This window comes from Mobula birostris, chromosome 10 (assembly GCF_030028105.1).
Source record: "Mobula birostris isolate sMobBir1 chromosome 10, sMobBir1.hap1, whole genome shotgun sequence".
Lineage (NCBI taxonomy): Eukaryota > Metazoa > Chordata > Chondrichthyes > Myliobatiformes > Myliobatidae > Mobula > Mobula birostris.
Genome location: NC_092379.1, coordinates 37790643 through 37815790, shown reverse-complemented (window position 1 = coordinate 37815790; position 25148 = coordinate 37790643). Strand labels below are relative to the sequence as shown.

Here is a 25148-nt window from a genome sequence, read left to right as displayed (position 1 = left end):
CTAGACTAATCTCAATCCCCCGCTATCTGCAAGAGGTCTCTGCCACTAATCACACCCCACTTTCCCCACCCCACCCTTCAGGGTTCCACGCCACTCATTCATCCTCGCCGCTCTCCCCGAAAGCAAGACAAGGTCTACACTCGCCCATTTGCCTCCGTTCAGGGCTGCAAACAGTTCTTGCAGGCGAAGCGGTGCTTTCCTCTCGGGGCTATTCGCTGTATCTGGAGCTCCTGCCGTGGCCTCCTCGACATCGGAGGACCAACACAGATGGGGTTGGGGAGGGGGCGGTTCTTCATCGAGCACCTTCTCTGGGTCCGCTGACAGAGCCAGGGTATCCCAATGGCCACCCACTTCAATTCGACTTCCCGCTGCCACCCCAGTGTCTGCTCTACAACTACATACCTGCTCATCAGAAGCCAGGGAAGTGAAGAGGGGTATAATGTCACTTTTCAAAAACTCCAGCTCCACAACCTTTGCAAATTCACCCAACTTTGATGCTGCTGCCTGGCGGACCACTGGCGTGTCATCTGAGCACAAGCTGTGGAAAAGTCTGCAGAAAAAATAAAATTAAAGGTCACATAGGAGTAGTCGCCCATTGATGCAGAACTTAACAATTCGCAAGCAGAAATACAAGCACTAAAAATTGACATTTTTGCAATTAATGTTTCTAAATCGGAAGCTACTAAAATATTTTGCTAAACCCATCATCATTATGTGCTGTGTCATATGCTATGGGTGGTCACGGTCTTTCCATGACCCTGATTGTTCTCCGTAAAGTTTTCTCGAGAAGTGGTTTGACATTTCCGCCTTCTGGGCAGTGTGTGTCTTTACAAGGTGGGTGACCCCCAGCCCATTATCAATACACTTCAGAAACTGTCTACCTGGCGTCAGGGGTCGCATAACCAGGACTTGTGATCTGCACCGGCTGCTCATCCACCACCTGATCCCATGGCTTCACCTGACCCTGATCGGGGCGGGGGCGGTGGGGAGGGGTTGATGGTATCGAAGCAGGAGCTACACCTTGCCCAAGGGTGGCCTGCAAACCAGCAGGAGGAAGCCTTACACCTCCTTTGGTAGACACGCATCTCCACCACACCACCCAAAAATCCAATATTTGTGGTATTCAGATTTTATCCTGAGAAATACTTCAAGATAGCAACAGAATATAGAAATTTACTGCACATTACAGACCCTTCAGCCCACAATGTTGTGCTGACCACGTAACCTACTCTAGAAGCTGCCTAGAATTTCCCCACCATACAGCCCTCTCTTTTTCTGAAACAACTGACTGTGTCTGAAAGTTTACACAAATGACGCCACAAAAAATTTTAATTCAGGGAGTAAAGCGGCTGGAAGTGAACCCCAGATGTGGGACTCCTGCACTTGGAGCAGAACAGAGCCATTGGTTGTGGACTGCAGGGGCACACAGTTACCAAAGCAACCTTCTCGTCCGACAAAACTCAAACACCTCCGAACAAGTGAAATCCTCTGCGCGCCAGATTAATCAAAATGGCCCTGAAGCAGAGCAACAGGCTTGACAAGACACGGCTCTCAAAAAGAGCACGCCTTTGTAAATGACAAGGCCACTTCAACCCCACAGCCGAGAGTAAGCGATGAGCACCACTCGACTATGATGCACCTCGGCTTTTGCTCCTTCCTCACTAAAAACACACAAAAAACCTTCAGTTTATGTCATTAAAAACAAAAATGCCACACTTTCTGTGCTATTTTGGGGCTGATTATTCTCTAAACTAGAAACTTCTACCCACTCAGTTAAAACAAGGTCCTGTCCACCATGGTGGTAGCATCTTATCGTCAATAAAACCAAATTATACTGAAATTGGGTGGCAGGAAGGAAATACGTCCCTGCCAAAGGAGGTGTAAGGCACTCCTTCCCTCCACTAGCCTGCAGGTCACCCTAGGGCAAGGTGTAGCACCCGCTTAGCCTCCCCGATCAGGACTACGTGAAGCCGTGGGAGCAGGTGGTGGACGGTTGTATGAGCAGCAGGTGCAGATCTCAACTCCTGACACTGACACCAGGCAGACAGTCTCTGAAGCGTATTGATAATGGGCTGGGGGTCACCCGTCTTGTAAAGACACACGCTGCCCAGAAAGAAGGCGATGGCAAACCACTTCTGTAGAAAACTTCGCCAAGAACAATCATGTCCACGGAAAGACCCACGATCGCCCACACCATACGACACGGTACATCATGAGCGATACTACAGGATGTAGATTTTCTACAATAATACAGTAATATTCCTAGCTAACTTCTATCATGTTCATTTGCAGCATTCCAAGGGAGGAAAGTACTTACTGACGCAGCTCGGTCTTTACAGAGCTGGATACCCGAGGGTAGCAGACACTGAAAAGGCTGCATGCCGAAGTCCTGGACGTGAACCAGTCACCACAAGTCAGGCGCTTGACCAGTGGCACAAAGTGGACTTCTAGGTCTGCAGGAGAGTGCTCGTGTGAGATGGCTCGCAGTGAATCGATGGCTTTATCTCGTACTACCGATTTTTCCACCGTTGCCAGGTTCTCCAAGGGAGGCTGATTAGTGGGAAAGAATTAAACTGAAACACATCTTCGTTTTACTCTACTTCTAAGAAACACAATATTTAGAAACAATCTTTAAGATAAATTCTTAAATTGCTGAGAATTAAGAATTCTCATAAAGAAAATGAGACAGAGAAACATTTAAAGGCAGAACAATATACAGCCGTGCTGGAGGACAAAACACAAACTATCAAAAACTGTATAAATCAAAGGACATATTTTCTCAATCACAGAAATTCTGAAGGTTCCTAACCCAGAAAACACTGTACTAATATTAAATAAATGGAAATTATACTGACACGTCCCTAATTATCAGCAATTACTATTTCGTCTTCACATTAAGTACCAATAATTGTTCAGCCTATGAGGTTTTAATATGCAAATAAACATGAAGCTGCCTGTCATAATAATTTTGCCAAAGTTTGAGGTAAGCCCATGGTCATCCACTTTGTAGGAAGAAATAAAAGTGTAAACTACTTTCTAAATTGGGAGAAAATTCAAGAATCTGAGGTGCAAAGGGACTTGGGAGTCCTTGTGCAGCATTCACTAAAGGTTAACTTGCAGGCTGAGGAAGGCAAATGCAATGTTAGCAGTCATTTCCAGAGGACTAGAATATAAAAGCAGGGATGTAATGTTAAGGTTTTATAATGTATTGGTGAGGCATCATTTAGAGTATTATGAGGAGATTTGGGCCCCTCATCTCAGAAAGGAGGTGCTGACATTGTGCAGAGTTTAAAGGAGATTCACAAAAATAATACTGGGAATGGAAGGCTTGTCACGTGAGGAGCGTTTGATGGCTCTGGGCCTGTACTCGCTGGAGTTCAGAAGAATGAGAAGAGACCTCATTGAAACCTATCAAATGTTGGAAGGTCTGAATAGAGTGGATGTGGAGAGGATGTTTCCTATGGCAGGGGAGTCTAAGGCTAGAGGACGCAGCCCCAGAATAGAGGGATATGCTTTTAGAATGAAAATGATGAGGAATTTCTTCAGCCAGAGGGTGGTGAATATGTGGAATTCTGTGCCACAGGTGGCTGTGGAGATCAAGTCATTGGGTATATTTAAGGCAGAGATTGATAGGTTCTTGATAGGTTCATGGCATCAAAGGTTACTGGGAGAAGACTGGGGAGTGGGGCAGAGGAGGGGAAAAAAGATCAGCCATGATTGAAAGACAAATTGATAAGACTCTTGATTAATCGCAGCATGAAAGGATACAGGGAGAAGGCAGGAGATTGGGGCTGAGAGGGGAAAATGGATCGATGGGCCAAATAGCCTAACTCTGCACCTATATCTTAATAGAACTATTCAAACAACAACTGTGCCCACGTTTCAGTTTAGAATTGCAGGCATCACAGGGGCTCCGAGAAAACGTTTCTGAATTGCTATTTTCTGTAATACAAAGCCACGCCATCTCAGCGTTCTTCAAGAAACACTGCTAAGAGTTTGTGATATTTTATATACAGCCTCCATCCACACATGAGCGAATTGGATTCCTTACGTAAATGCTTTAAGAATTCTCTGCCTGTACTCGCAGGTAATTTTACACAAAAAGAAAACAGTTTTGAAAGGAGTATCAATACAAAAAGAACGTACACACTCTATATGCAACATACTGACGCTGGAATGTCTAATTTGGAACAACTGCAAACAATAAAGTAAAACATGGAACAGTACAGTACAGAAACAGGCCATTCGGCCCACAATGTTGTGCTGAACCAGCTAAAAAGAAAACAGAAACCACCAAGAACTGATCCCTCCTACCTACACAATGTCCATCTCCCTCCATCTTTCTCATACCCATGTGCCTATCCAAAAGTCTCTGAAAAGCCTCTACCATCATACCAGTCAATGTATTCCAGGCATCCACCACTCTGATGGTAAAAAAACTTACCCCTCACATCCCCCTTGAACCTACCTACCCACTCTCACCTTCAATGCATACCTCTGGTATTAGACATTTAAATCCAGGGAAACAGATACTCTTCTCTACTTTATCCATGCACATGCTTCTCATAGTCTTACAAACCTCTATCAGATCTCCCCTCGGCCTCCAGCGCTTCAGAGAAAACAACATAAGTTTATCCAGCTCTCATGATCGCATGTCCTCTAAACCAGGCAACATTCTGGCGAACCTCTTCTGCATCGACTCCAAAGCCCCAACATCTTTCCTATAGTGGGACAATCAGAACTGCATGCAATACTCCAGACGTGGCCTACCCAGAGTCTGATAAAGTTGCAGCACTTCCTCTAAAGCAGGCAGCATCCTGGTTAGACCTCATTGATCGAGCTGCTTTGGTAGTTTCATAAATTGAGTTCGTTATTTTAATTCCGAATTGTCCTATGATGAACTGATCACTGAAAATCATTTTAATTTGAACTATGCCCTGTAATAGCCTGAGGCCCTCGTTATTTAATTTCAGAATCTTGTTCCCCATTGCGGGTATTTAAAACCAATACAATTATGTTATTTTAAATAAATATTTAATGCGTAGGCCCATTGCATCTGGGCATTAAAATCTGTGTTTTGTTTCCCCCAGTTGGGCTCATGTTGAACGTACATTTGGTCAATACAGAGCAGAGGTTTCAGTGTTTGGGGGACGGTATCAGTCCATGTACATTTTCCAACAGGCTGCGCGGGTGAACCTGGATCAGGGGTAGAGTAACTACACTTCACTGCAGCAATTCTCAATGAAACACCCCTCCAATATTTCAACCAGGTCCTGAAGAAGGGTCTCGGCCAGAAACATCGACCGCTTACTCTTTTCCACAGACGCTGCCTGAGCTGCTGAGTTCCTCCAGCGTTTTGTGAGAGTTGCTTTGGATTTCCAGCATCTGCAGACTTTCTCCTGCTTACAAATATGTTGGGGTGGCACAAAGCCTCATCTGCCTCAAAGATTTTATTGCAAACAATAAAAGCAGAGAGGGTTCTGTATGTGTCCATTTACCCCTCATTCAAGCAACCCATCATAACAAAGAAAGATTACAGGGACATTGCCGGGTCTACAGGACCTGAGTTACAGGGAAAGATTGAATATGTTAGGACTTCTTTAACTTGGAACATAGAAGATTGCAAAGAGATATGACAGAAGGAGACAAGATTATGAGGGGTTTAGATAGGGTAAATGCAAGCAGTCATTGTCCACTGAGGTTGGATGAGACTGCAGCTAGAGGTCATGGGTTAAGGGTGAAAGGTGAAATGTTTAAGGGGAACATGTGCTGAACTTTTCTATGACTAATTATTAAGTCATTTACTTTATCATTGCCTGTGGTACCCTGCTGCTTTGAGAATCATCTTCTGGAAATTAACCTTTATTAAGACAGTAATACCACTTCAATGGCATTAACCGCGTGTCCGTCTTGTGCAGTGCTTTGTAAATGTACGTCCGCTCTTACCAGCAAACAGTGAACATACTCCGGTCCGCCAACGAGCACCGTGAAGCTCCCTAGTTGCTCTGCTAATGCCAGCAGTGCCTCGTCTTCATCGAAAATGGTGTCTGCATCGAGACGAGAAATCAGTGGCAAGGCGACTCTGAGAGGCAGCTCAACCACACGCAGCTTTGTACCCACCAGTCAGAAGTGGGAGCAGCTCATTCCGGGTACGCTCTACCCCCAAGGCAGTTGTGGACAGTTGCTTTATGTTGTTCAACCGTAACTGGGGAAAGGAAAGAAATGAAATTGATCAATGCCATCTAACCCTGAACAGAATTCTGGAAAAAAAAAGATATTTTGCTTAAACTATGCTGCAATCAAAAATACACCACTGTAACAATTGTTGCAACAATTAAATGCAGGTAATGGCGAACAGAACAGAAACCCATAGCAGAAAGCATTATTTCCAGAGCAGAGTGAGGTTATTGTTGTGACAGAAAGATTGGATCTCACGATTTAGCGATTCAATCCATTTCTTGCTTGGGCATTGTTGTGTTTGTGGCCGGGTTACACAATAAAACTATAAATAAAAATGCTGGAGACTGGAGCCAAGTTAACAGGGTTTTTCTCACTGACGGAACCCGAACTGAACACAGATATACAGATCAATACGCGCCTAATAGCGCATGCTCAATAACGCGTTACTACGACATAAAATAGTCCCATGTTATACAGTAGGCTATATAGTACAGGCATAATTCATTAGTACAGTTGATGAGGTTGAGTAATAACACTGGCCACTCCACTGGGCACCGCACAACATTATTCTCATCAGCACAAGTCCTGAGCCCAGTCAGTAAAAGGTTTCTCCTTCTACAGGTGCCAAGCCTCTGCTTTGGTCACCCATTTCCATGAATACAGGACCATAATTCACTGAACGTGGTGCCATGGGTAGATATGGTCATGAAGAAAGCTTCTGGCACCTTGGCCTTCGTAAATCAAGGTAAGTTTGGATGTTATGTTGAATTTCTATAAGACAGTAGTAAGACCTAATTTGGAGTGTCGTGTGCAGTTTCAGCTGCCGACCCACAGGAAAGATGTCAGTAAAGTTGAAAGAGTACAGAGGAGATTTATAAGGATGGTGCCAGGACTGGAGGACCTGAGTTATGAGGGAAGATTGAATAGGTTAGGCCCTTATTCCTTGATACATAGAAGATTGAGAGGAGATTTGACAGAGGTATGAGGGATCTAGGGTAAATGCAAGCAGACTTTTTCCACTGAGGTTGGGTGGGACTACAACCAGAGGCCATGGTTTAAGGGTGAAAGGTGAGAGGTTTAAGGGGAACATGAGGGGGAATTTCTTCACTCAGAAGGTGGTGAGCGTGTGGAATGAGCTGCCAGCACAAGTGGTGGATGCGAGCTCGATTGAATTGACTTTATTACCAACATCCTTCATACACACGAGTAAAAATCTTTATGTTGCATCTCCGTCTAAATGTGCAATTTATAATGAATAGTATGTATGTATGGTTCACAGTAATGTTAACTGCTAAGGCTATTAAAGTGGCTTCTCTGTAATGTTAACTGCTAAGGCTAATGTAATATCTTCCCTGTAATGCTAACTGCTGATGTAATGGTTTCTCTGTAGCTGTGATGTTTGGGTTATAACTACAGATAATGGGGAACTAACCAATGGGAGACATGTTCTTCTATCTTGTATGTTTGGAAACTGAGTTGGTACACAGGCTTTCAGGTGAGGCGAGCGAAGAGGAAGGACAAGTGTGGGGAGCGCTCGGTGGTCACAGGACGGCATATACGGGAATTCGAGGGTCCGGAGGTTGCCGGCGGTTCTGCGGAGGTCGTTTATGGAAGAACCCCAGATGCATGAGCTCCAACAATTTTTGTGCACAAATTGATAACTTTAATAAGAGCGGCACCTTTGTCTTTTATAACTGGGGAGAGACAACCTAATGCACTATTGAATGCTACATACTTTTCAAAGACTTGTGAACGTCAGAAGCAATATAGCAATGCAAAGGGCCTTAAGAATAAGTTGAGGGTGGTATGAAGGATCTTCCAGCAATGGAACAGAAACAAAACGAATAAAGCTAGATCAAGTCCTTTGAATAACCATATACTTAATTTCTTCAACAATTTTCCAAATTAAACAATAAATATTGTGGATAGCAAATTGATTTTGGAGTAGTATATACATAGAACTTTCTTATTTCCCTAATCAAAGACTGGCAGGACAGTCAAGGTAAGAAGGTATAACAATAATCTTACCTCTAGTTTTTTAATGAGTCTGGCCTCCTGTGCCTTCAATCTCTCCTTCTGATACTTTTCATGTACTTCCTTCAAATTGTCTACAATAGATCTCTTGTCAGATGCTGTCTCTGTTAGGGATGCAATCAAATCAAAGTTATAATAGGTAGTAGCTTCCAATTCAACCAATTATTTATCATTCAAGATATACACCTCAGCAGGGAGAAATCAACTAACAATTTTATTTAGTTTCTATTCATTTATTGCTATCTGAAGCTTAAGTTTCCAATTAAAATCCATCTGATTCAATGCAGTAATATCTGCCAGAATTAAATGGAAACTCTCACATACCATTTTGTTTTGCTTATCACACATGTACTGAGAGCCCCAGTCTTAGAACACATACCAACTAACACATGTAGGGTTCTTGGTAATGTTAACTGCTAAGGCTAATGAAATGGCATCTCTGTAATGCTAACTGCTGATGTAATAGTTTGTCTGTAGCTGCGATATTTGGGTTTTAACTACAGATAACAGGGAACTAACCAAATGAGAGACACATTATTCTATCTTGTTTGTCTGGGAACCGAGCTTTTGCGGTTTTTCGGTCGAGGCGAGTGAGGAGGTAGAACGAGTGTGGGAAGTGCTCGGTGATCACCGAATGGAGTCTACGGGAATTCGAGGGTCCAGCGGTTGGCAACGTTTCGGCGGAGGTCATTGAGGAGGAACACCGGAGGCGTGAGCTCCAACGATTTTTGTGCACAAACTGTTAACTTTAACAAGAGTGGCATCTTTGTCTTTTATATTTGGTTTCTCTACTAACCACACAACAAAATAAGAGATATAAAGTGTAATCACTTAATAGCTAGATAGAATTGGGGACCACGTGGCCGAGGCCCCAGACTGTGATTACTCTGCGCTCATTCTTGGGGTTCTGTGGTTGGTATCGGAGATCCGTGAAGGGCTATGCCAAAGTGAGTCACCCCTTGAACCAGCTTCAGTGTGGTTACCCTCCCTTGGGGAAGAAAGGGAAAGGGAAAAGGGGACGGGAGGTTGGAGAATATCTAAACCCATCGGAGCCCTTTCAACAGATGCAAAATGCGAGGAGGCTTTTCAGTCGCTGAAAGAGTTGCTGACCCAGACACCGGTGCTGGCTTTTGCAGAGCCCCGACTACCGTATGTTGTATCAGGATCAGGGCACCGGGTTGAGGCCTGTGGTGTTCATCAGCTGGAGCTTGTTGCCCTCTGAGAGAAACTCTCCCACCCACAAGTTGGAATTTGTGGCGTTGAAATGGGCAGCGGTGGATAAGCTGAGTGACTGTCTCTCTGGAGCCAAGTTTGAGGTGAGGACGGACAACAATCCCCTCACTTACATCCTGACCTTGGCGAAACTGGATGCCACAGATGGTTGGCGGCCTTGTCGGTATATGATTTCAGCCTGAAGTACCGGCTGGGGAGCCGGAACATTGATGCAGATGCTTTGTCCCGACGGGTGCATGAGGGACTGGACATGGACGAGGAGTGGGAGAGTGTTCCTGCCCCTGGGGTGAAGGCCATGTGTCAGTTTGCCATCACCGTGAAGGCCGAGGAAAAGGAAAGGGCGGATCGAGCAGTGGATCATTTGGGGGCTTCTGATGACACCCTACCTCCAGTTTACTGTAACCTGACTGTTCTGAAGAGCAAGCAGCTGCCGGAATTGAGTTCTGGAGGAGTGGCAGCTGCTCAGTGAGGTGATCCGGGCACTGGCACTATCTGGTATGTATTTGGAAAGGGGGATATGGCGCAGGCGGAGAAGACAAAACCAGCTTCAGTACCTCCATTACTGAGAGAATAGCCTCGTTTGAAGTTAAAGAACCAAATTTTATACCGGCCACGTCAGCCCCGGACCGACCTCGGCGTTGCCAGCTGGTTCTGCCTGAGAAGTATCGGAGCATTGCGTTGAGTTCACTTCATGATGATTCTGGACATTTGGGGGTGGAAAAGACCTATGGTTTTTCTGGCCCTGAATGAAGTTGGAGGTTGAAGAGGACTGCAAGTCGTGCATTCGCTGCATACGCTGGAAGACACTGCCTGTGCAGGCAGCTCCTCTGTCATACCTGCAGAGTGCAGGGCTCCTGGACCTGGTGTGTATGGATTTCCTGTCTATAGAACCCGATGCCAGCAACACGGCCAATGTCTTAGTCATCACGGACCACTACACTGGATATGCTCAGGCTTTTCCTCCCAAGGACCAGAAGGCGACTATGGTGGCAAAAGTGTTATGGGAGAAGTATTTCATGCATTATGGCCTTCCCCAGGCGGATACATAGTGACCAGGGATGGGACTTCGAGAGTAGACTCATCTACGAGTTACTGGGCATGCTGGGAGTTGAGAAATTGAGGACCATGCCCTATCACCTGCAGGGCAATCCCCAGCCTGAGAGGTTTAAGCTTGGGCCCCTGGAGATCAGCAAGGAGAGCAGGTGGAGTTAACATATCGGGCATCTGGTTCACTGTACCCGAAATGAAGCTACTGCGTGCACGCCATATGCAGGAAGCCAAGGCGTTACTAGTGAAGGCTTGAAACATGGATTGTCCCATATAACTGCTGAAAAGGCATGTTTAATTGGGGCCCATGCAACTGTCCGAGGCTTCACCTTTAGTTTGGAGAAAGTGGGAGAAACCCAAGTCAAACTTGAGAGTAAGAACTAGTTCTACCAGGTGAGGAAAGATGGTGATGAAGGGGAACTGATAAGGTCTGTTGTCTAGAAAGAAGCAGAACTTTAAGGACTTCCTGGAAGGGGATGAAAACGTATAAACACTAAATCCACAGTGAAAATAAAGTGATCTGGGCCAGGCAACTGTAAGTGATTGAAGTGATGGAGAGATTACAGACCAGATAATGTTCTAAGTGTCGGTTGCCAGAAAAACATTGGCAAGAACTCGAGGAAGAATACTTCCTACTTCTTTTTAAAATTAGGACAACATTATTTGTTACATTGATAAAACCAGACAGGCTTCTGAATACCATTGCATCTCTATTGGTAGAGTAATCCTTCAATACCGAACCATGTGAATAGCCTGGATTGTGGGACTCCAGGTCGGTCTTACAAGAGATATTGTTAAGCCTGGAAAACTGTAGCTATGGAGGAAAGATTGGATAAGTTTGGGTTGTTTTCTAGTCTTGAGATGTATAAAATTGGGAGGATTAAATGGCAGAAATGAGAAGGGCTTATTTCCCAAACGGGGATTAAAAATAAAACTGAGGAGCATAGAAACTGCTAGTAGTATTAAAAGTATTTTCACTCAGAGGATGGTAGAGGGATCTGAAATACTTCCAAGGCGTAAATTCCCCTCATATATAAAAAGTAAATGAATATCTGAAGCGCTGTGATCAACTGGGCTACAGAGCCTGAGGTAGGACGTGGAATTAGAACGGGTAGCTCTTTTCTCGACCATCACAGATACAATTCCCATCATATTCATTTTTATGGTTCTGTGAGATTGGCTGAGGAAATAAGCAGGTAGGTTTTATTTTCAGAAACGCAATTTAGTTGTTCAACTAATTTTTGAAAGTGTTTATACTTGTAAACTTTCAACTTAAAAGACTTCCTGTTATCAAGTGTTTTTGGAATGTGTCATCTCAGGTGTTTACAGAGAGAACATTTTGAGATGCAGACGTACCCTTTTTAACAATGCAACTCAATGACACATTAGATCCTTCACCCTTTCCAGCTCTTTGCAGATTCAGTCCTGAAAACAAAAAGCAGAAAACTAATTTTGAGCTTAAGAGCTTGGCAGATAAATATCATATTGTCTTTGGAATTTTGCAGTGACACAGGATCGCAGATCGACATTGTAGACTGCTTCTCTTTTCACAAATTCTGCCTGATTCCGTGCGTGTTACAGCAAGCTACTCACAACATTTCTGAGCCAAATCCCAGAGTCTCAGAAGCACAGCAAATATCATAGATTATCATTAAACTGCAGAATAGAATGAATTATGTCACTGGATGGAACAATCAGCTATTGAAAGAAAACCTGCTAGAAATTTAGGTAAACTTTTTGAAAGCAGAAATCAAAATATCACAGATGCTGGAAATGTAAAGAGAATGACAAAATATTCAGCAGGTGAAGCAGTGTCTAAAAAGAGAGAAACAAAATTACTGAAATAATATTTCAAAAGTCACTGTCATTGTTTCATGCTTCACCTCCTCAGTAGAAAATACTGTACTACTCTTTAAAGAAGTCTGCTAAATAAATGAACAACAGTCACGTGCAACCTAATTTAAAAAAAGTACTTTCAATAGGGGAGAAGGCATCCCATTATGTTTAACTTATAAAACAGTGATACTACCAATATTCTGAGAAGTCCTTTTCCAACTAAGGCTGTATTGCCCAGTGACATTACCTTTGTAGAGAAAGTGGTTCAGCCTTGGGCTTCTCAGCAGCAATGGAGGAAGGGGTTTTGATTTGTGGTTTGGTGGAACTGGACACTTTGCTTAGTTTTGCTGGAGTCCTTTTAATCGATTCATCACAGGACTGGTAATACAAGAGAAAGAAAACGGTGAAATGTTCAAAGGTTCATTTTATTGTCAAAGTATGCACGTACAACTCTGATACTTGTCTTCTCCAGATAGTCCTGAAATACAGAAAGACATGAGAGTTAATGAAAGAAAAGACACCAACTCTCCCCACCATCAGTACGAAAAAGAAAAGAAACATTAACAATCCCCGACTCCCTGACTCACATAAAAAAAACAGCAACAATAACAATCTGCAATCCCCTGACTCACAGAGAAAAACAGCAACAATAACAATCCCTGACCTGCTCACTTGCAGAAAAATCAGAGACAATGGCATTAAATCCACACTGCTCCCCCACAGGAAAAAAAATTACAATAACAATCCCCGACCCCCTCGCCTGCAAAACAGACCAGTCACAGTAACATCGAAACCCCCAACCCCACCTTACACACAAAATATTTACAGCTCACCCACCCACCAACCAGCCACAATTAAGAAAACACCAAAAACCTGAAGGAAACCAATATGAAGTACAGTCCAAAATTCACATATGTCTCAGAATATTGGAAACAGCTTTCCATCGGCATACGAAGACAGTGGCTGCAAACTCAACAAATCAGCAAAAGCATTTTCAACTTAATAAATCCAATTTTAGTTGGTAAATTAATCAAGGCTGACAACTGAAAATATTCAGAGGATGGCAAATCAATTTGGCTAAATGCTGTAAAAAATAAATTGTAAAGACTGCAACAATCCAGATTTCTCCAAACTTTCAGAAAGCATTGCCTCCTGCTGCTTTAACATAGCAGATACAAAGCAGGAGAATAGCAGCGATTGGGGAGAGACAACCGAACGCACTATTGAATGCTGCATACTTTTCAAAGACTTTTGGAAGTCAGAAGCAATATAGCAATTCAAAGAGCCATAAGAATGAGTTGAGGGTGATATAAAGGATTTTCCAGCAATGGAACAGAAACAAAAAGAATAAAGGTAGATCAAGTCCCTTGAATAATCATATACTTAATTTCCTCAAACACCAGGAAATCTGCACATGCTGGAATTTCAAGCAACACACATAAACGTTCACCAGCAACTGTTATGTGTTACTTAATTTCCTCAACAATTTTCCAAATTAAACAATGAATATTGTGGATAGCAAATTGAGTTTGGAGTAGTATATACTTACAAGTTTCTTATTGCCCTAATCAAAAATTGGCAGGGCAGTCAAGGTGAGAAGGTACGACGATAATCTTACCCTTAGCTCTTTAATGAGACTGGCCTCCTGTGCCTTCAATCTCTCCTTCCGAAGCTTCTGCTCTTTCTTCAATTTGTTTACAACAGATTTATGTTTCCTCAGATCATCTTTCAGTGCATGAATCCTCCCCTCGATATCACTCTGCTCAGATACTTTCTTTGTTAGGGATGCAATCAAATCAAAGTTGTAATAGTAGTAGCTTCCAATTCAACCAATTATTTATCATTCAAAATACATATCTCAGCAGGGTGAAATCAACTAACAATTTTACTTAGTTTCTATTCATTTATTGCTACTTGAAGCTTAAATTTCCAATTAAAATCCACCTGATTCAATGCAGAAATAGCTGCAAGAATTAAATGGAAACTCTCACATACCATTTTGTTTTGTTTATCACACATGTCCTGAGATCTCCAGTGGCAGGAAATGCATTTTGATTTTGACACTGTCCTCCTGGTACCATTCTCCCGTAAATATAATCAAAAGCTGTCACTGTACAGTGCAATCAGATCCATAACGCACTAAATGCACTCTTAAAGCTCAGAATACTACTAACACACAGCTGAGCAAAGCCATAGACTCTTAAATACCTTCTTAATTGGCCCAGTAAGCCGACAGATGAAGGGCAAACAGGGAAGGAAAGAAATACTGATATCCCCCAAAATACCAATTACGCACATAAAGCCCCAACCTCGTCGGACACCGACCGGCCAGAGTCACGGCCTCGTTGGAGACGTGGCTCACACTCTCAACAGCAAATACAGTTGTGGACTCATTGAGATCACAAGCAGGGAAACATCAGGAAACAATTTAAATATAAAATTGGATTTTTAAAAAAATCAAAGTTAATGGTGAGCATTGCATCAATAGGCAGAGAAACACTTGCTGCAAAATAGATTACACGCAGCATTTCACTAACCAAAGTTAGAACTCACTGACCACTGCTTTTAAACCTTTTCCTTTGTGTGGTACAAATCTTGCCAGTGAGTTTTCATGTTGATTTCCAGAGTTCAATTTGATTCGGGCTATTTAATCCCACACCCTGTCAGACCTGTACTGGATATGCTTGGCATGCTAGGCATTTAGTTCTGAAGTGCAACTTTAAGCACGACACATCGGAGGTTACCCATTTTCATTATTATTGCTGTTCCTGCTACTCGCTCATTCTTTGATTTGGCTGAAAACTACCATTATAACAGTGAGGACTTTGGGAGGAAGCACAGATGCATCATTCACTCAGTTCTTCCAGTTGAATATAGTTTCACAAAGTTTATTCCAGGCTCTGGTTTAATTGAAGGTGGGGATCTTTACTGGAGAAGTGTCCTCATGTTAGCTAACCTATCACCATCACGACTGTGTGAACCAGGGTGGCAGAACTTTGATCAGATCCATTGGTTGGGGAACTGCTGAACTCTTCATTGAAGATGAGAAAATCTGCAGATGTAGGAAATCCAAAGTAATACCCAGAAAATGCTGAAGGAACTCAGCAGGCCAGGCAACAGCTACGGAAAAGAGTTAACAGTCGTGGAACAGTCCATGTTTCGAACCTAAACAGGCATCACTCCACAACTCTTCCTACGCTACAAAGATAACTGCATTGGTCCTGCTTCCAGCACCCATGCTGAGCTCATCATTTTCCTCAACTTTCTCCAATTTCCACACTGCCCTCAACTGGCCCGTTTCTGACACCTCTCTCCCCTTTCTCGATCTCTGTCTCCATCTTTGGAGACAGTTTATCTACTGATACTCTTTACAAACCCACTGACTCTCACAGCTCTCTGGACAAAACGTCTTCCCACCCTATCACTTGCAAAATTGCCATTCCCTAGCGTCAGTTCCTCCATCTCCACTGCATCTGCTCCCACAATGAAGCTTTTCATTCCAGAACAACTGAGATAGCCTCCTTCTTCAAAGAAAAGGGCTTCCTTTCCTCCACTATCAACGCAGCCCTCAACCACATTGCACAAATCACCCTCAACCCTTCCACCTGCCGCCACACGAGGGATAGGGTTCCTCTTGTCCTCACCTATCACCACACAAGCCTCTGCATCCCGCACGTAACCCTCTGTAACTTCTGCTATCTCCAAAGGGAACCCACCACCAAGCACATCTTTCCGTAGGAATCACTCCCTACACGACTCCCTTGTCCACTCATCCCTCCCCACTGATCTCCCTCCTGGCACTTATCCTTGCAACTGGAACAAGGGCCACATCTTCCCCTACACCTCCTTCCTCACTACCATTCAGGGCCTCAAACAGCCCTTCCACGCCAGGTGACACTTCACCCATGCGTCTGTTGGGATCACATTGTATCTGGTGCTGCCTCCTATATATTGATCAGACCAGATTGGGAGACTTTTGTCAAGCAGCTTCGCTCCATCTGCCACAAGAAGCGGGATTTTCCGGTGGCCAGCCATTCCAACTCTACTTCCCATTCCAATATGTCAGTCCATGGTCTCCTGTCACTGTGAGGCCACCCTCAGGTTGGAGGGGCAACAGCTTATTTTTTGTCTGGGTCATCTCCAACCTGATGGCACAAACATCGATTTCTCAAACTTCGATTTCTCAAATTTCCAGTAACTGCCCCTCCTCCTCTCCATTCATTTCCCTCCCGCACCTCATCTCCTTACCTGCCCATCACCTCCCACTGGTGCTCCTCCTCCTTCCCTTCTTCAATGGTCCTCTGTCCTCTATCAAATACCCCCTACTCCAACCCTTTACCCCTTTCACCAATCAACTTCCCAGCTCTTTACTTTAACCCCTCCACCTCTCCCAGTATCACCTATCACCTGCCAGCTTGTATCTCTTCCTTCCCTTCCTCCTACCTTCTTTTTCTGACTCCTTCTTCCTTCCATTCCAGTCGTGAAGGTTTTCGGCCTGAAACATCGATTGCTTACTCTTTTCCGTTAATGCTGTCTGGCCTGCTGAGTTCCTCCAGCATTGTGTGTGATGCATCTGTTTACTGCATGCTGCTTTTGCCATTTAACAAGCTGATGGTTCTGTGTAGCAGCTCTATTCAGTTCAGATCCACCCAATGCAACTTGTAAAACTTCTTTCTATACTCGCCACTGAACTGGCATTGGTCCCTAGCTTGATAGTAATGGTCAAAAGGAGTGATAGACCAGGCCTCAAGATTACAGTTTGCAGCTGAATACAATTCTGCTGATATGGACAATTGCAACCCTTCATTAGCAACTAGATTTACTGAGACTGTCCCATCAGTACTGAGCTGTAATGTTAGCTGTGCTTACATGGAATTCTGTGAGTACCTACCAAGTATAAATACTGAAAAGCTCACACATAGCTGTTGGAAACTTCATACCTGATTGTGTCACAGATACAGATTCGTCAGACGAGCTGCAGGATCCTTGGCATGACTGTAAACCAGGGCTGGAGTTATTCTTCCTATCAGCTTCGTTTGATGCAAGTACACTCACTTCTGAGGAAGCAGACTGCACAAGGGCAAGTGAATGGCAATAGATTAGTTCCTGAGCTGTTAGTATTTTCTGATTTGATAAAATAAAGATTAGATGGTCAGGAAGTTTGCAAAAGTTTAACATCCAGCAACTTAAAGTCTGCACATCCGTCCACTGGATTGCCCCCTCCCTGCCCTTTCAAAGTGTCCCATTATATCCTTCCATATATTTCACTAAACTGCTCCAACCTATTGGCACAAACTCTCAAAGTTTAATGTTCATCTCAAACATGTTACCCTTGAAAGAACCATACAAGAAACACCCCCTCAACCAAATTGATCTAAAAATAACCTACCAAATCATACCAAATAACATATAAACCTAAAATAACACTAACATATAGTAAAAGCAGGAATGATATGATAAATACACAGTGTGGCAGCTCGCCCACACGGGAAGCGAACCGGCTCCAGCAGTCTTGGGCGAGTCTGCAGCCAGCGGCAACCGAGAGGGCTCTGAGCGCGGGGCAGACCTCGGCCTGAAAGCCGACGTCACTTCCGCCCTGCGAAGAGCGGGGGATGCTGGGAGCAGGCACTTAAGCGTGCGCAGTTTGAAACAGTAAACAGTTCAACCAGACCATGCTCGACTCAGTGTGTTGCTTTCACTCGTTGCATATCAGCGTGACCACAACAGCCTATATAAAGTAGAAATAATATATGTAGAGCAGTGGTCCCCAACCTCCGGGCCGCGGACCGATACCGATCCGCGAAGCATGCAGTGGTGCAGCGGTAGCCAGGACACACCCAGCACATTTTTTTAAAAGGGCTGAAATAAACAAGCTAATTAATGCTGAGCTCGCTGCATTGGCACTGCTTCCTGCATGCATGCTAAGCTCGTTGACTTCGTTAACTTTGCCTCCAACTTTCACCCTGCCCTCAAGTTTACCTTTATACCTCATTGTCGCCAAACAATTGGTACTAGAACGTACAATCATCACAGCGATATTTGATTTTGCGCTTCACACTCCCTGATTACAAATATTAAATATTAAAGATATTAAAAATAGTAAATATTAAAAATTTGAATTTTAAATCATAATTAGAAAATAGAAAAATGGGAAGTAAGGTAGTGTAAAAAAACCGAGAGGCAGGTCCAAATATTTGGAGGGTACGGCCCAGATCTGGGTCAGGATCTGTTCAGCAGTCTCATCACAGTTGGAAAGAAGCTGTTCCAAAATCTGTCTGTATGATTCTTCAAGCTCCTGAACCTTCTCCTGGAGCGAAGAGGGACGAAAAGTCTGTTGGCTGGGTGGGTCGTGTCCTTGATTATCCTGGCAGCACTGCTCCGACAGCGTGCGATGTAAAGTGAGTCAGACTTTTTGTTCCAATGTACACAGTAAAGAAAACGACACAGAATGACATTCATGATCCCAGTACATTAATATTCACCTCTTTGGGCAAGTTGGGATTAAAAAAAAGAAATCACTCTAAATTGTTCTCCGAGGCAAAAAAAATAAGGGGAAAGTTCACAGTTGTCCATACAATTGGCTTTAATTGATTCCTAATCTAAATTACCTTACCACTAATGGTTAGTCAAATAACCTCACACCTCCTCCCTTGCAGGAAGCAAAGAATCTTTAAAATATAGAAACGGTCTTTGAGAAAAACAAATCCTGGCACTTCTAGGAGAACCGCCAACTGAAGAAAACTCAATTCTATCGTTGACTTGTTTCCAAACTGCATCAGGCTTGTTTAGACATTCCTTTGCAAACTTCTGATGCTGAAATTTGTGGTGAGGATGCAGGAAAAGTTTTCTTCTGATGACTCTTCCATGAAGGTCATATTTGTTCAGTGTCACTGCACAGTAGAACAGTGCACCACCACTCCAGAGTCTGCTAAATCTTCCTGAAGGTCTTTTGCAGTCAAACAGGGGTTTTGATTTGCCTTTCTAGCAATCCTACAAGTAGCTCTCTTGGAAAGTGTTGTTGGTCTTACAGACCTCAACTTGACCTCCACCGTTCCTGGAACTGCCACTTCTTAATTACGTTATGAACTGAGGAAACGGCTATCTGAAAACGCTTTGGTATCATCTTATAGCCTTCTCCTGCTTTGTGGGCATCATTTATTTTAATTTTCAGAGTGCTAGGCAGCTGCTTAGAGGAGCCCATGGCTGCTGATTGTTGGGACAAGGTTTGAGGAGTCAGGGTATTTATAAAGCTTTGTAATTTGCATCACCTGGCCTTTCCTAACGATGACTGTGAACAAGCCATAACCCTAACAAGCTAATTAAGGTCTGAAACCTTGGTAAAAGTTATCTGAGAACTCAAATCTTTTGGGGTGCCTAAACTTTTCAATGGTGCTCCTTTCCTTTTTTTCACTCTAAAATTGTACAAAACCAAAATAATACACTAATCTTGCTCAATATGTTGAAAAGAATGTTTCATCTTCAACGTTATGATTTTTTGGAGATCAGTTCATCTTCTACTCACTTAACTATTCACAGTAACAGAAATTTTGACCAAGGGTGCCCAAACGTTTTCCTGCCTCTGTATGTCAATTTAGGCAGCTGCAAGTACCATGATGTTTACTTCTGCATAGACTGCAAGTCAACGTTATTTTTTTTTCAATAATATTACTGGTATTGTGAAAATGGTATTCTTCACCATCCACTTCAAGGTTCGACATGTGTGTTTAGAGATGCTCTTCTGCACACCACTGTTGTAACGTGAGGTGATTTGAGTTACTGTCACCTTCCTGTCAGCTTGTACCAGTCAGTTGTCGTTTTGGGCCAAGATGCTTCATCAGGACTAGAAAAAAAAAGATGAGATCAGAGTAAGAAGGCGGGGGAAGACGTACAAGGTTGTGGGTGAGAGGAGAAACCAGGAGATGGGGAGTGGTGAGGTAAAGAGCTGAGAAATTGGTGAAAGAGAAAGTGCTGGAGAAGCCGGAATCTGACAGGAGAGGACAGAAGGCCATGGAAGAAAGGGAAGGGGGAAGAGCACCAGAGGGAGGTGATGGGCAGGTAAGGAGATAAGGTGAGGGAGCAAAATGGGAATGGGGAATGGTGAAGTGGGGGGGTCATTACCGGAAGCAGGAGAAATTGATGTTGATGCCATCAGGTTGGAGGCTACCCAGACGAAATAAGGAGTTGTTCCTCCAACCCGAGTGTGGCCTCATCGCGGCAGTAGAGGAGGCCATGGACCGACATGTTGGAATGGGAATGGGAAATAGAATTAAAATTGGTGGCCACCAGGAGAAGTGCCACACCTGCCCCTGGATCTCCTCCCTCACTACCATTCGGGGCCCAAACAATCCTTCCAGGTGAGGCGACATTTTACCTGTGAGACCTGGCCCAGACTGGGAGACCACTTCGACGAGCACCTACAGTCCATCCAGCAGAAGAAAACAGGACCTCTCAGTGGCCACAAATTGACCTGGATGAGGAAGTGGAGGGATAGGTTAGTAAATCTGCTGACGACACAATGGTTGGCGGGGTTGTGGATGGTGTGGATAGCGGGACATTGATAGGATGCAAAACTGGGCTGAGAAGTGATAGATGAAGTTCAACGCAGATAAGTGAGAGATGGTTCATTTTGGTCGGTCAAATATGATGACAGAATATAGTATGAATGGTAAGACTCTTAGCAATATGGTGACCTTTTATCCAATAGTTTCATTTAATTGTTTATCAGTCTTTCAGTCTTTTTTTTTCAAAGTTTTAGATTTGATCTGAAAGTCTTTCTTTCTTTCTTTTTTCATCATATCTTCAAAATGGACTGCCATTCCTTTTTTTTTGTTTTGGTTTTTTTTTAGTGTAGTGGTTTTTTTTTCCTTTTCATTTAAGACCCGATGTTTTTTCCCTTTCTCTTCATAATCTGCTAAGGGAATTGTTATTTTCATTTTTTATTATATATTTTATACTAGTTTAACAATATCTATGATTTTGACAATGTCTAACTTAATCTTGGAGTATATTGTTACAGGTACATATATTTGAATGAATTCTCCTCTTGATTGTATTTATGCTTTTTTTTAAATCAATGAAAAGATTAATGAAGAAAAAGACTCTTGGCAGTGTGGGGGATCAGAGGGATCTTGGGGTCCGAGTCCATAGGACACTCAAAGCTGCTGCGCAGGTTGGCTCTGTGGTTAAGAAAGCATACAGTGTATTGACCTTCATCAACCGTGGGATTGAGTTTCGAGCCCGGGGGGGGGGTAATGTTGCAGCTATATCGGACCCTGGTCAGACCCCAGTTGGAGTACTCTGCTCAGTTCTGGTCGCCTCACTATTGGAAGGATGTGGACACTGTGGAAAGGGTGCAGAGGAGATTTACAAGGATGTTGCCTGGATTGGGGATCATGCCAAGTGAACTCAGTCTTTTCTCCTTGGAGCGGCGGAGAATGAGAGGTGACCTGATAGAGGTGTATAAGATGATGAGAGGCATTGATCTTGTGGCTAGTCAGAGGCTTTTTCCCAGGGCTGAAATGGCTAATATGAGAGGGCAGAGTTTTAAGGTGCTTGGAATGGTGCCGGAGGATTGGCTCATGTAGTTCCATTGTTTAAAAAGGGTTCTAAGAGTAAACCTGGCAATTATCAGCCTGGGAGTTTGATGTCAGTGGTGGGTAAATTGATGGAAAGTATTCTCAGAGATGGTATATATAATTATCTGGATAGACAGGGTCTGATTAGGAACAGTCGACATGGATTTGTGCATGGAAGGTCATGTTTGACAAATCTTATTGAAATTTTCTGAAGAGGTTACTAAGAAAGTTGACGAGGGTAAAGCGGTGGATGTTGTCTATACGGACTTCAGTAAAGCCTTTGACAAGGTTCCACATGGAAGGTTAGTTAGGAAGGTTCAATGGTTCGGCATTAATATCGAAGTAGTCAAATGGATTCTGCAGTGGCTAGATGGGAGACGCCAGAGAGTAGTGGTGGATAACTGTGTGTCAGATTGGAGGACGGCGTGTAACGGTGTTTCTCAGGGATCTGTACTGGGTCCAGTGTCGTTTGTCATATATATTAATGATCTGGATGATGGGGTGGTAAATTGGATTAGTAAGTATGCAGATGATACTAAGATAGGTGGCGTTGTGGTTTTCAAAGCCTGCAGAGAGATTTAGGCCAGTTAGAAGAGTGGGCTGAAAGATGGCAGATGGAGTTTAATGCTGAAAAATATGAGGTGCTACATTTTGGTAGGACTAATCAAAATAGGACAGACATGGTAAATGGTGGGGCATTGAAGAATGCTGTAGAACAGTGGGATCTAGGAATAATGGTGCATTGTTCCCTGAAGATGGAATCTCATGTGGATAGGATGGTGAAGAAAGCTTTTGGTATGCTGGCCTTTATTAATCAGAGCATTGAGTATAAGAGTTGGGAGGTAATGTTGAAATTGTATAAGGCATTGGTAAAGCCAAATTTGGAATATTGTGTACAGTTCTGGTCACCGAATTATAGGAAAGATGTCAATAAAATTGAGAGAGTACAGAGGAGGTTTCATCTCCTAAGTTACAGAGAAAGGTTGAACAAGTTACGTCTTTATTCTTTGGAGCGTAGAAGGTTGAGGGGGGACTTGATAGAAGTGTTTAAAATTGTAAGGGGAATTGATAGAGTTGACGTGGATAGGCTTTTTCCATTGAGAGCGGGGGAGATTCAAACAAGAGGACATGAGTTGAGAGTTAAAGGGCAAAAGTTTAGGGGTATCATGAGGGGGAACTTCTTTACTCAGAGAGTGGTAGCTGTGTGGAACGAGCTTCCAGCAGAAGTGGTTGAGGCAGGTTCGATGTTGTTGTTTAAGGTTAAATTGGATAGATACATGGACAGGAAAGGAATGGAGGTTTATGGGCTAAATGCAGGTTGCTGGGACTAGGTGAGAGTATGAGTTTGGCACGGACTAGAAGGGCCGAGATGGCCTGTTTCCGTGCTGTAATTGTTATATGGTTATATGGAAGGAGATAGATTAACGTCTGTTACAAGCCTTGTGGCAGAGAGCGACTGAGAGTACGAGACTCCCCCGCCCCGGATAGGACGCCAGTCTATCGCAAGGTTAACCCCCAGCATTTTTTTGCCGATACCCATTCTCAGCTGGGTAGACTGGAGCATTGTGCAAGTGCCTTGCTCAAGGACACACACGCTGCCTCGGCCGAGGCTCAAACCCATGACCTTCAGATCGCTAGTCCAACGCCCTAACCACTTGGCCACGCACCACACAGAGATAAGTCAAGGGTATGTTTTTTACGCAGAGTGCGTGGAATGGGCTGCCAGCAACAGTGGTGGAGGCATATGTGATAGGGTCTTTTAAGAGACTCTTAGGCAGGTATATGGAGCTTAGAAAAATAGAGAGCTAAGGTTAATTTCTAAAGGAAATACCCATTCCCATTCCCATTCGGGCATACCAGATAATGGCCTCCTCTTTTGCCACAATGAGGCCACTCTCATGGTGGAGGAGCAACATATTCTGTCTAGGTGTTCTCAAGCCGATGCCATGACAGATTTTATTTTCCAGTTCCCTTCTCTCTGCTTCGATTCCTCATTCTGGCCTCTTGCCTCATCTCCTCACCTGCCTGTCACCTCCCCTACCCCGGTGCCCCTCCTTCCTCCCTCTCTCCCATGGCCCACTCTCCTCTCTTATTAAATTCCACCTTCTCCAGCCATTTACCTTTCCCACCCACCTGGCTTCACCTATCACCTTCCAGCTATCCTCCCCCCGCCCACTTTTTATTCTGGCGTCTTCCCCATTCCTCTCCAGCCCTGAAGAAGGCTCTGTGCCTGAAACATGGACTGTTTATTCCTCTGCATAGATGCTGCCTGACCTGCTGAGTTCCTCCAGCATTCTGTGTGCGTCCCTCTGGATTTCCAGCATCTGCAAAATCTCTTGTGTGCACGTGACCAATGAACCTACTAACCCAGATGTCTTTGCAAAGTGCGAGGAAACCAGAGCACCCGGAGGAAACCCGCACAGTCACAGGGTGAACAAACTATAACTCCGTATAGACAGCGGTGGCAATTGAACCCAGGTTGCTGGCACTGTAATGGCGTTATGCGAACTGCTATACCAGCCGCTTGTTTGAGGGGTAAATATCTGCCCCAGGACACTGTGAGAAACTTCCCTTCTCCAAATCAGTGATGCTGTAAGATATCTTAAATCCGTTTACAAAGGGTCTTGGTTTAACATCTCAGGCAAATGATGGTACCTCTGACCGTACAGCATTCCCTCGGTACTGCACTGAGAGTGTCAGTGGTATCAAGTCACCAGCTCATCTCTTGAGCTGCTATAATCCAACCACATGTCTGCAATGCTGGAAATTCAAGCAACACACACAAAGTGCTGGAGGAACTCAGCACTGAGGTGTTGTGCAGCATTACCATCATCTTAGTGGGAAGAGTTGTTTCCCTCAGACAGAAGTCTACCAGGCCAAATGGACATTCAAGGAGTATGGACAAACACTGGACAGGGTTTTCCACAGAGGGGTAACTCATTCTTAACTTCCAATACCAAGTGGGTCATCCCACAGATATCCTGACCTTGAAGAGGTCTCTGTGGGCGGCTGCAACCAGTTGATTGTTAATGGGTGTCATTAGTATATATAGTAGCACAGTGGCTAAGTTGCTAGACTTGCTCCTAGAGAACTGCGCTCTTAAATCCATCAAAACGAGTTCATATCTCACCATCGCAGCTGGGAAATTTAAATCTGAATCATTAAAGCAATTTCAAATATTAAAAATTAGTGTCATTATTTGTGTCTGTAAAGCACTGGATTGATGTCCAAGTTCACCTGGTT

At 43.8% G+C, this 25148-nt stretch overlaps 1 protein-coding gene across 1 annotated transcript in view; it reads right to left on the bottom strand.

The window, feature by feature from the left end:
• LOC140203595 (serine/threonine-protein phosphatase 2A 65 kDa regulatory subunit A beta isoform-like) overlaps positions 1-24945 on the bottom strand; it is an 83112-nt gene extending 58167 nt beyond the window's left edge. The window contains exons 1-5 of the mRNA XM_072269643.1: positions 24892-24945; positions 17818-17926; positions 5947-6047; positions 2318-2550; positions 145-550 (exon numbers count right to left, since the gene is read on the bottom strand). Of these exons, the coding sequence (XP_072125744.1) occupies positions 145-550; positions 2318-2550; positions 5947-6047; positions 17818-17926; positions 24892-24945 (903 nt within the window). The remainder of the gene's footprint in view (positions 1-144; positions 551-2317; positions 2551-5946; positions 6048-17817; positions 17927-24891) is intronic.
• Positions 24946-25148: the final 203 nt, after the last annotated feature.